Source organism: Impatiens glandulifera, chromosome 9 (genome assembly GCF_907164915.1).
Source record: "Impatiens glandulifera chromosome 9, dImpGla2.1, whole genome shotgun sequence".
Taxonomy (NCBI): domain Eukaryota; kingdom Viridiplantae; phylum Streptophyta; class Magnoliopsida; order Ericales; family Balsaminaceae; genus Impatiens; species Impatiens glandulifera.
In genome coordinates, this window is record NC_061870.1 from 30,782,335 (window position 1) to 30,793,198 (window position 10,864).

Here is a 10,864-nt window from a genome sequence, read left to right on the forward strand (position 1 = left end):
ATTGAGAAATAATATAAAATTTCAACTATTTTTCTTCTTATCTAGAATTTAAGTATGTAAAGAACAATCATCATTAAATATATTGGTAACAAAGTCAAATAGATAGGAAGAAATAATTCTTCAATCAATGATGAGAATTCTATTTGTTATTTTTATTTATTGTCCCCAACTTTGAGTTCTAATTTAAATCTTGATGATAAAACTACTTATGTTTTCATATTTAACACCTTATTTACATCTCAACCTTTGATAATTCATATTTATTATTGAAAAAAAAAACAAAGCTATCAAGGAAAGGTTTCGCCCACTCCACAATCCCAAACTCGATTTAAAATAGTCGATAATCAAACATTAGGAATACTTATTGTTATCCTTTAATCAAACTACTCAAGTATATCAAGCACTCTATTCAATTTTAAAAATACAATTTCTTGTTTAAATATTTATATTAACTCTTACACACATAACCTGTCTAAATTTATTTATTGAAGAACTCAATAATAATAAAACAACATTGAATTTTATTCATACCATTTATTATTATAACTATGTTTACTATTATTGTTATTATTTATATTATTCCTAAGGTCAAAAGCAAGCAAGCATGACAGATTCATGGATAAAAAACTGAGTTTTTTTTTTATATATATTTTTCTTTCTAATAAAAATTTATCAAATAATCAATTATGTCGTAGTAGTTATTAGGCCTGAGAAAGATGAAAGTGTTAAAATAATTATGAAACACATTTTATGAGTAAGAGATTTATCTAGTTACTTTTGTTCTAAAATAATTTATTTTAAATGTAGTGTTTTCTAAGGGGGATTCAAAGAATTGATTTCATAATCGGCCTATTATTAAAATGGGAATATAAGCATTATCTTATATGATTGGTTAGTAGAAATGACTTTTCAAAATACATTTGTAAAATAATCAAAACATTTAACAAGTTGCTTAATATAAAAATGAAAATATCTAGGTTGTATTCATTCATAAATTAAATCCAAATTAATGGGACACGCACAAATGAATGGGACACAAATATATTATTAAGAATGTTCAAATCAATTAGGTATTTGCTATTATGACTTTTAATAAATAATTAAGTATTATTTGGTTGCATAATCATTTAATGTATATTATTGTTGACCAAGTCAAAACCAAAGACACATCCACAAAACCAGTTTTTTTTTTTTAATTAGTGTTTTTTTTTATTACTATTTCTTCTACTTTGTATATTTTTGTATTATTCTTTCTTCAACTTGTGTCAATCTTTCAATCTATATTAGAAATATTCAAATAAAATGTTATAAATAAAATAAACAATTGAAAAAATGCCAATATCCTCCTCAAACACAGGATATCTTATACATTTCATAAACAAATATAAAATAAATGAATTTTGTGAATTCCATTGAAATTTAAATTATTTTGTTTAAAATTGAACTTCCTAAACAACATAGCCTAAGACTTTTTTCTTTCAATTCAAGTTCTCATTATATCTAATTTATAAAAACATAATTTGAATATAAATTTATAAGATCTAACTAATATAATTTTAGAAATAGTTCATTTTATCATCCACAAAACAAACAGAGTCAAGCTTATAATTAATGGAAATAGTCATTAGCAAGCTGATGATGGAAAATATTAGCAGAGATGGATGAAATAACAAGAAAAAGATCAAATTTTGGCTAAGTTTTTGCTTCCATTTTCAATTATTCATCGTCAATCACTTTGAAGATTGCCGCACAGAGCAAGCCACCACTTGTGCCCATTGTTTTAATCTCGTCTTCACCGTCTGCGGATTTTCTCCTTCAACCCACAAAACAGAACAAATTAGATCTAAATCACAACCCAATTACAAAACAAATTGATTCAATTCGAGATTTACCAGGATTGAATATGGTGAGTGGGCTTCCAACGGAAGAAGACGATGGAGATTCGCATTCAGACGCGGGCGGCGACGAATTCAAGGAAGGAGATCGTGATAACTTAGAAACAGTGTCGTTGTATTGTTTATTAACGGCATAGTATAACCCATAAGCAGGAATAGTATCAGATAATCTCTCGTTCATATCTGGCGAATCGAACCCGAATCCGAGTTCAATACATCCCTTTAACTCATCCAAATCTTCGTCGGTGACGCTCTTGCTCCGGCGAATACGATTGATTTGGCTTCCCTTCTTCCGCCGCCAGGCTTCTTCGCGGAATACGTCAGGTGACCATGAATTCTGCTTGAGAAGGGGCAGCGGCGGAAGAGAACGAAGGGGGAGATCGGATGCGGAAGGATCTAGCATGATGGATATAGATAGGCCGACCACTGAGGCGGCGGCGGCGGTGGTGGCTGTGGTGGCGGTGGTGGCGGCCGGCGCCGCGGAATGCGCCGTATAGGCTAGAGCTGTTAAGTGAGTGAAAATTAGGGGGAAAAAAGGAGAAAGAAAGAAGATATTAATTGAAGAAATTTGGGGGTGGTGGTGGTGGGTCCTACACGCTAAACATTGGTTGGTCCAAGTCATTATGACCCGTCCTTTTCTTTTTTCATTATTATTTTGACCTTCTCCTTTTTTTGTCCACTTCTTTTTCCTTTTTAATTGTTAAATTTTTAAATTTTGTTGTTGTTAAATAATAATATTTTTACTTATAATTAATTAATTAATGTATTTTTTTTTAATGTGTTTGTATTTAAGAGATTAAACAAGTGAGAAGTAGGAATGGGGTTATTGGTTTGGTTATTTTTTTTTAATAAGAAAAATATTTTTATAATTTTAAAAAGTAAAAATATATTAAATGAACTGTTTGATTCATTATTCGAGTTGAAGTGAATTTTAAAAAAATGGTGGGCTTAAAAAATTAATAATAAAATTATGGATAAACAAAGAATGAATAAATGTAATTTTTTTATATTAAAAGATAAATATTAGTGTATTAAATTAAAAATTTTAAAAATTATTACTAATGTTACATTTGAACAGTAAAAATAATTTTTTTCTGTGGGCGGCGCATCTGGTTTGGTTTATAGATTATCTTCTTAGAAATATTCATATATATTAAAAAAGATATTTAAATTTAATTATGTTGTCTGTGTATTAAATTTGGTGATAATAATTTTCATTAAGTTGAAAAAGGAAAATGATAATTTTTTTAAATTAAAAAATAATAATTAATTTTGATTGATTAGGAACATTAAAAGTAATTTATCTCAAAACAAACTAGGGATAAAAGTGAAATCCATTTTCTCATTTTAAAAAGTAAACCATACACTTTACTTTACGAATAGATTTGTATTATTTTATTCACAAATTTATAAAACTTTAGATATATTTTTATTATATTTAATGTTTATCTTACTATATATTCATTTTTTATTATTGTTTTTTAAATCAATCAAGTACATTGTATATTTAGATTTTGGACAAGGCATGAAAATTAAATAACGAATTCGGTCATTTTCATTATCAAAGTTTAGAATATATTTATAAATAAATACAATTATGTCAAATGTAAATTGTAATATATTTCTGTATTAAAAAGTAACAATAATTCATAAGCATCTAAAATAGTTGTTGGGACTAGAGTGAGCAGCCCAACCGCCCACCCAACTATACCCTAATACAAAAACAAATGATTAGTTCAACTAAGGTATTAATAAATACACTATAAACTTATATATTGTAGCCAAATTAATATTTTAAAACTAATATTACCATCTCAATTCTATATGACACTAATTAAGTTTTAGAAGGATAAAAAATAATCTAATCGTCAAAAACAATCTACCGAAATTGACTAAAATAAATAAACAGGATAAGTTTAAAACTGTTAGTTCGAACTCCGGAAATTGGTTGATTTCAATACAGTCAAAATCAAGAATCAGTCAAAATCAAGAATCGATAGTTTATTTAAAATTGTTAGCTAATTATAAACTAATACAATAGAAAATTTACTTAAAATATTAATTATATAATATTGTTATTTTTATATATAACTAAGTTTACCTTAACCATCTTTAAATATATATATATATATATATATATAAATAAATATATATATATTTAAATATAAAATTAACTAAATAATAATTAAAAAATTATATTTATAAAATTAATTATATTAATAAATATATCTTTTTAATTTATAAATATAATTTTTTTAATATAAAATCATAAAATTAAATGTACTATCACGAGAATTAAACTCATTAGTCTCCTCTAATATTTGAATAGTCAATTTTTAAGAATATTAGCTGGTTTAGTTTGAAATCAATTAAAAGATTCTACTAGCTAAGACTATGACCATTTTGGGGGCTTCTTATATATTGAAATTCACACCAAAATAATAATTAAAGATTTTATAGTCAACTTACCCAATTAAAATGATCTATTTTAAAAGCATACTTTATATTTGTATTCTAATTTCAGTCTCATTTATAGCACTAATTGCTTTCTATTTGTCAACAACACGTAATATACAAAATAAAAAATAAAAGTGACCCTATTCGTTGGAGGGATTTGTAAGCCTTGCCAGTTGACTTTATTATTTAGAGGAACACTCTACTATATATATATATATATATATATATATATATATATATATATATATTTTTTTTTATGTAACATTTTTAGTGAGAATCAATCTCACTTAAAGACCTTGAGTTAAAAAGCGCACCATTTAAAACCAAGATCATTGCAATTCTCCAACGGGTGCCTCGTTAAGCCATAGGTAGTGAATAAAATCGTACAACTTTCCACTTACACTAACCTGCACAATATTGCATGACATATATTTCATTCAGAGATTGAAATTACATAATGAAAAATCTAAAAGTTTTAGTGGCAACACCTTATAAGGTGTTGGATTCAATCTTCGCATGTGATCTGTCCGCATTATCTCCAATTGTTTGATACAACGACTTCTAATGTCCTTAAGGGGTGGTAATTTTTCCCGCTGTTTATCTTCACAAACCAAATAGTCAGGTTAAACACTTCAAACAAACAAAATATTATCTTCTAGGAAGATACTGATCTAGAGCATGTTATCTCCAATAAAATAGTTGAAAGATAACACGACATTCCACAACTTCAATCAAAATACTTTAAGTGAGAATCAAACTTAGAGATGTCAACCTCTTAAGTGCAATAATCTTACCATTTGAGTTACCCAAATAATGAACATTTAAGAAATCATAGAGAAAGAGATATATCTGTTTAAACAATGTGGTAGTTAACAAAACAGTAAATAGATAACTAACTAGAGAATCTGTAAAAAAAAAATCAAAATGGGTAAAGAAAAATGCAGAGAAAAAACAAAAAACATCCCAAAATTCTCACCGGGGCTGCCAGGCCAATAACATTTAAGAAGCTCCTCAACCTGCTGTGGCACTACATGCGCCCTCTTGGATTCATTAAAGGGGTGGCGACATAGAATTCTCTGGCCTACCTGAATCAGGTAAATACATTTCTGACTTTATGAAGTTCTGATCACATGTAATTTAATAAGTTAAAGGAAGATTCCCCATTTCAACTTGAGAGTATTCAAGTCCTTAATTGAACCAAAAAATGTAAACTTTATTTCCTCTCAGAAAAGGAATGTATCCTAAATACTGACTAACTTAAGAGGAGAATGACTAAAATATTACAGAAGCATAAATCCTTAATGACTAAATAATACCTTTGGAGGTGGTTCATTCTCCCCTGTAATTATATCAACAAGGGGATAGCCTTCTTTTCCATATAATCGATAACACCTCTTTTTACATGGAATAGAGACCTTAGACACAGAAAAGAAAAGTTAAAATTTTTAATTTCTTGGATGGAGAAACATGTTTAATAGTGTATGAAATATAACCTTTGTAACATCTTCAGAAAGCTTAATGCGAGGCTGATTATTTATCTCCACCAGCTTGAAAACACAGCCTAAAGCAGCTTGAGCATAACAAGTTACCAGGTAAGTTCCAATTCCAAATCCATCAACTTCATGACCCTGTAGGAAGACTACATTAAATAAAGAACTAAATATTTAATAAGTAGTAACAAAGCTAGAAATCACCTGCTTGTTTAAGGCATCTAAAGTTTCCTCATTAAGGTCATTACTTGCAGTGATATTCATCTTTCCAAAATCTTCCACTTTGAATTCTTTCTCAATAGCTTGAAAGAACTTGCGGACCTCAAATGACAAATAAGCCAGGTCACCAGAGTCTAATCTAATGCCTATAGCTTTATAACTGCATATCAACATCATCCCAGTAACAAAACAGAGTGTTACGGGCTATTATGGCAGAAAACATATTCAACTTATAAGCATCCAATATAAAGCTGTCACCACTTGGTGCAAAATCTGAAAATTATTTAGTATAAATTAGTTAATAGATCAATAGGCATGTATATATAATACTGCTGTAGTCGCATGATGGTTGATCAAGGGTTTTCTAGGGCATACCCCAATTCACCCAATGCTAGAGCAACAGCACAAAAGTTGGGAATACCACTTCTCACAACCTGGTCAAACAAATGCAATACCTTTAGTTTTAAACAATACAGTACAAACCACAACAAAGACAAACCAAACTGCTTTCACCTAATTAACTAGAAAATGCAGTTTTGCCTGTATATTTAAGTAGTTTTAAGGGATTAATTCCCAGAAATTTATGAAAAGGTATCTAGAAATAGACAATTTCAAACACATAAAATGTTTTTATCTGTTCGCTGTAGTAAGTAGTTTTACAAGAAAACATATTGAAGGTTCTAGAAATCTGAAATTTCGACAATTGATAGATACAAGGTTACAAGAGCCTGATTCATAGTACTACTTACATCATATGTATCCACAAGAGCCAGAAAATTGTTAGGAAACGCCAGAGCATAGGAAGTAAAAGCTGCCAACTCGCTTTGATTCGTGTCACCTAAACTGCCACCTAATGACTGTGACCGCTGTAAATTAAAATATTATGAAAAATTAGAAACTGGTCAAAAGTAGACATAGTTTTTTGGAAATATCAGAAAGTGATCTATTAATAGGCTGTACAAAACATATCCCTGTTATGTTTACATGTCACATGTTCAATGTCTACTCATTTAAAGAATTGAAATGTGGGAGTCTACTAACTTGCCACCAAGATGGGCCAATAGCATGCATGGATAAAAGTTCATTCAGGCATAGTTATTTTAACTATACCTGTTCTTTTATCATTTTATAGCACACTAAAACTCTACGAAATTAACAATCTTGTTTTTCCCAGTATGGGACATGAACATTTGGTTTATTATGGTGTCACAAAATGCCCAAAATAATCAAAACAGTGATTTACCCACATTGGTATAGTTTAACACGTGATGATCATCCTATTTTACTAACAATGGAAAAGCAAAATAAACCAAATTAAGTGCACCTTTATTTTGTTTAACCATGTCTGCACAAGAGCCAGAAAATTCTTACAGACGCTTGAACCATCAGAACATTGCAATGATGGATCTATTATCTCATCAAGACTCTGCAGATAGTGTATTGGTTAGATAGAAACAAACTCATGTGATACAAAGTTCATAAACCCATACAACAACAGAAAATAGCCTTTTTGTGCTCTTTATATTCTCAAGAATGAGTGAAATAATGACTGTTCTTAGGTATAACATCGTAACACACAATAATTGGAAGCAGTTGAATGAAAATATCCCATATACACAGCATTTGATAGAGGAAAAAAAATTCAGCTATTATTCTATAGAAATTCTTTACTAAAGTTTGGTGATAAAATAATGCTCATAATTAGACACAATAGGGCCACAAGTTTTTTCCTTCCAAAGAAGACACTCAATGTTTTCACTATTAGTCTTCTTCTGAATAGTTTTTTCTTTCCCAACTTATTTTAACCAAACTCTAAATCCACCAAATAATGATATCCTCTTTACCATGACTGGAGCGTCAACACATTAACCATTACGGTTATTACAAATCTTCCGAATATAAAAAGATTGGTGATAATTTACCTGAAGTTAACTGATTAAGTTTCTTCAGAGAAGCATGTATATATATCATGGGGACTAGTTAGTGTTGTATTAAAACATCACTCTTTTTTCAGTTAGATACCTCCTGTGCTAGATTGTCAGTTTCATATCAAATGAAATTGGTAGGAAAACAAGAAGCATTTTCATAAGAATAACAGAAGAAGACCCAATATAATATATAAATTTCTACTTCATTTGAATAAGATTCATAAGTAAGATGCAGAATAAATGAGAACAACTCAAACCATGAACGAGCTGACAAAAGCATGGGAATGGGTTCCACGAGTAGGTATTCCAAACAACCTTCCAGCTTCGACATTGCTGTGTAACCCAAAGGAGAATGTCATACACACACAAACAAGTTTACCACTACTGAAAATCTTTCACATAATTACTGAAATTCTTATTTGATTTTGAAGCAACCACAAAATATTGAAGCTATACAATGTATTGATGAGTGACTTGAAAAAATCTAGACGACAAAATATCTACTGTAACCAAAATATAATTAAAGTATCATATAAATATATGTTCACACAATAGTTTTAGTTTTTCCCAAATCAATTGCTCTCTACACTAATGGGATTATCTCTCTTATAATTACATTTGGTTACGATACTCGCCTATTTCTTTCAAGAAATGGAATTATATGTAATGGAATAGACATGGTATTAAGTTGTAAATGAATTCTGTCTCAAATTCAAAAGTTCCAGATCACATTCGAATTGTATATACAAGCAATGAGAATATGAACAGCTTAATGTCAACATCAGACAATATCCAAGTTTCAATGAAAGGCCATGTGTTAAAATTTGGTTTAGACATTGTTTGTTTGTATTATTAGAAATCATCTCCGGCGACAAATTGATACAAACTTGAAAGAAAGAAAGAAAATAGTTCAGAGTTTCTAAGTAAAAGCAACAAATATGATTAAAGAACTTCCTATCTATGCAGAGTCCAATGATAACCATTAGTTGCAACAAGAAATTAGTAGCCAAAATTAGAATTATACCTGGTTCCATCAAATCCTCCCATGTAACTATACTTTGATGCACTGATCGCACCATCAGGTCCCTAATATACAAGAAACAGTGAACATTAATCACAAGAACAAGGTGACAATCTTTATAAACACTAAACAGACGATGAATAGCTCAACAACCTGTGCCCGTCGAAGTCCAAACTCAAACAGAAGTTTGGATTTTCCAGCAACAAAACGATGCCTTGCAGCATTAGTTGTGATCAGTGATGCATAATTCACCAGATTCAGAAATGGAGTTTCCAGTAGTTGAACAACCTGGTTTATAAAAGCAATGAAGAATTAAATCATGAAAAAAATGAAACATCCAAATGATCATTCTATGGGAGTAAACACAGATAAGTACTCACAGCAATTGGCCCGGCAACTATCATGAGTGGTACCTTTGGAAAAACAACTGAACCCTCCGGAATAGCGTATACTTCAACATCTGAACAATCAATTCCCCTAAGATAATCATAGAATGCGTCCTACATGTCACCAAACATTTGCATATATCATTGTTAGAAAACAAAATCACAAGACTAGAAAATCAAAGAAAATTCACCATGCTGCTGACCTGTAGTATTTGCGTGTAAGGAGTTCATAAAAAGAAAGAAGTAATTAGACTCACAGTTACCATCAAAAGTGAACAAATTTTACCTCACATGTCTTTGGCAACAACCCACGAACAAAGTCAATCTCCTCTTCTGCAAATCTAAAATTAGCAATAAACCTAATGCACTCTTCAAGTCCAGCAAAAATTGTATATTCACCGCCGAAAGGATTCTTCCGGAAATATAAATCAAAGCTGAATCACAAGAAGCAACCCTATGAAGGGTCAGCTCAAGATTATAAACAAAAGTGAAAACATCACTGGTCCATCAATGCATGAAAGCTAACATCAAAGTCCTATCAAATTAGCCAAATTGATGAAACTGGACTCACACGGCTCTTTCGGCATGTTTGCCTGCTTTCCAGTAAGCGTAGGCCATAGTGAACTGATAGAGATCAGAGAGGAGAGGTGTGACCATAGGATTGGTCGGTCCGTCGATAGCCTCCATTGCAGCCATCCACTAACCTAAACCACCACCACCCTTTTGATCTGTTTGCGTATGCTTGAGTATATATGGAGACTTGAGCACAAAAAAAACAAAGCTTGAAAAGGCGGCGATAGGAATCCTAATGGAGACTTTCGATGTTTTGGAGAAGGAAGGAAGGAAGAGGGCTGTTGGAAATCGTTAATAAAATGGAAAGGTTCTGTCCTGACATGCACGAATTAACACGACAAGATTTCCATCAAATTACGGGATCTAATCGAAATCTAGGTCCGTACAGTAGTTAGGGGAGATACAGAAACCACCACATTATAAAAATATAAAAATTATGTGAACTTTTATTTATCCTTTTAATAATATAATTTATGTTTAAAATTGTTTCTGCTGTATATTATAAATATTTAGAGAAAAAGTCTGAAGCTTTCTTCCTTTAGGTAAGAGATAGGAAAGCAGAAAGCCATAGCACCTTCGACCTTCTCTAGTTTCGAATCTAGTCTCGGCATCAACCCTCTTCGGGGATATCTTAACTATTGATAGAATTGCATTGCCGAGAAACCTACTAGAAAGACATGGACTAACTCGGCATACTTGACTCACAAGAGAGAACGAGTATTGGACTTCCGCGCTACTGGCTGGTAACAGGCAAGGCAACCTACTGGCTGGCTAAGAACTACGATGATTCGCCTTAGAGCGGAATTACTCCACTACCGCTTTCGGTAAAATTGTTTCTGCTGTATATTATAAATATGGGTGTTCAATATTTGGTCTGAACCGAATATCCGACCGA

The 10,864-nt window shown here is 30.9% G+C and overlaps 2 protein-coding genes across 3 annotated transcripts; both read right to left on the reverse strand.

Moving 5' to 3' along the window:
* Positions 1-1,578: 1,578 nt before the first annotated feature.
* LOC124915061 lies at positions 1,579-2,417 on the reverse strand. The gene is made up of 2 exons (XM_047455709.1): positions 1,893-2,417; positions 1,579-1,813 (listed from the first exon to the last, which is right to left on the reverse strand). The coding sequence occupies exons 1-2, from the start codon at positions 2,296-2,298 to the stop codon at positions 1,731-1,733; spliced, it is 489 nt and encodes a 162-aa protein (XP_047311665.1). The 5' UTR covers positions 2,299-2,417; the 3' UTR covers positions 1,579-1,730.
* Positions 2,418-3,423: 1,006 nt separating this feature from the next.
* Positions 3,424-10,237, reverse strand: LOC124914177 (nicotinate phosphoribosyltransferase 1-like). 2 transcript variants are annotated; one of them, XM_047454675.1, is made up of 16 exons: positions 9,968-10,237; positions 9,683-9,830; positions 9,391-9,510; positions 9,164-9,298; positions 9,014-9,075; positions 8,247-8,322; positions 7,386-7,487; positions 6,811-6,924; positions 6,437-6,495; positions 6,047-6,221; positions 5,846-5,980; positions 5,669-5,767; positions 5,329-5,437; positions 4,841-4,953; positions 4,667-4,759; positions 3,424-3,607 (listed from the first exon to the last, which is right to left on the reverse strand). In XM_047454675.1, exons 1-15 carry the CDS (start codon positions 10,090-10,092, stop codon positions 4,682-4,684), a joined length of 1,650 nt encoding a protein of 549 aa, XP_047310631.1. In that variant the 5' UTR covers positions 10,093-10,237; the 3' UTR covers positions 3,424-3,607; positions 4,667-4,681. The 2 variants fall into 2 exon arrangements, with proteins under 2 accessions (XP_047310631.1, XP_047310630.1); XM_047454674.1 differs by having other exon boundaries at positions 6,811-6,927; positions 9,968-10,236.
* Positions 10,238-10,864: the final 627 nt, after the last annotated feature.

Excerpts from the sequence above, each read along its gene's own strand:
- LOC124915061 (XM_047455709.1), bottom strand. The coding sequence starts at position 2,298 with ATGCTAGATCCTTCCGCATCCGATCTCCCCCTTCGTTCTCTTCCGCCG. Across the intron at positions 1,814-1,892 it reads ACTCACCATATTCAATCCTG|GAGAAAATCCGCAGACGGTG; the intron begins GTAAATCTCGAA and ends TGTGGGTTGAAG.
- LOC124914177 (XM_047454674.1), bottom strand. The coding sequence starts at position 10,092 with ATGGCTGCAATGGAGGCTATCGACGGACCGACCAATCCTATGGTCACA. Across the intron at positions 9,511-9,682 it reads TGTTGCCAAAGACATGTGAG|GACGCATTCTATGATTATCT; the intron begins GTAAAATTTGTT and ends GGTGACATGTAG. Across the intron at positions 4,954-5,328 it reads TTATTGGCCTGGCAGCCCCG|ATAAACAGCGGGAAAAATTA; the intron begins GTGAGAATTTTG and ends TGGTTTGTGAAG.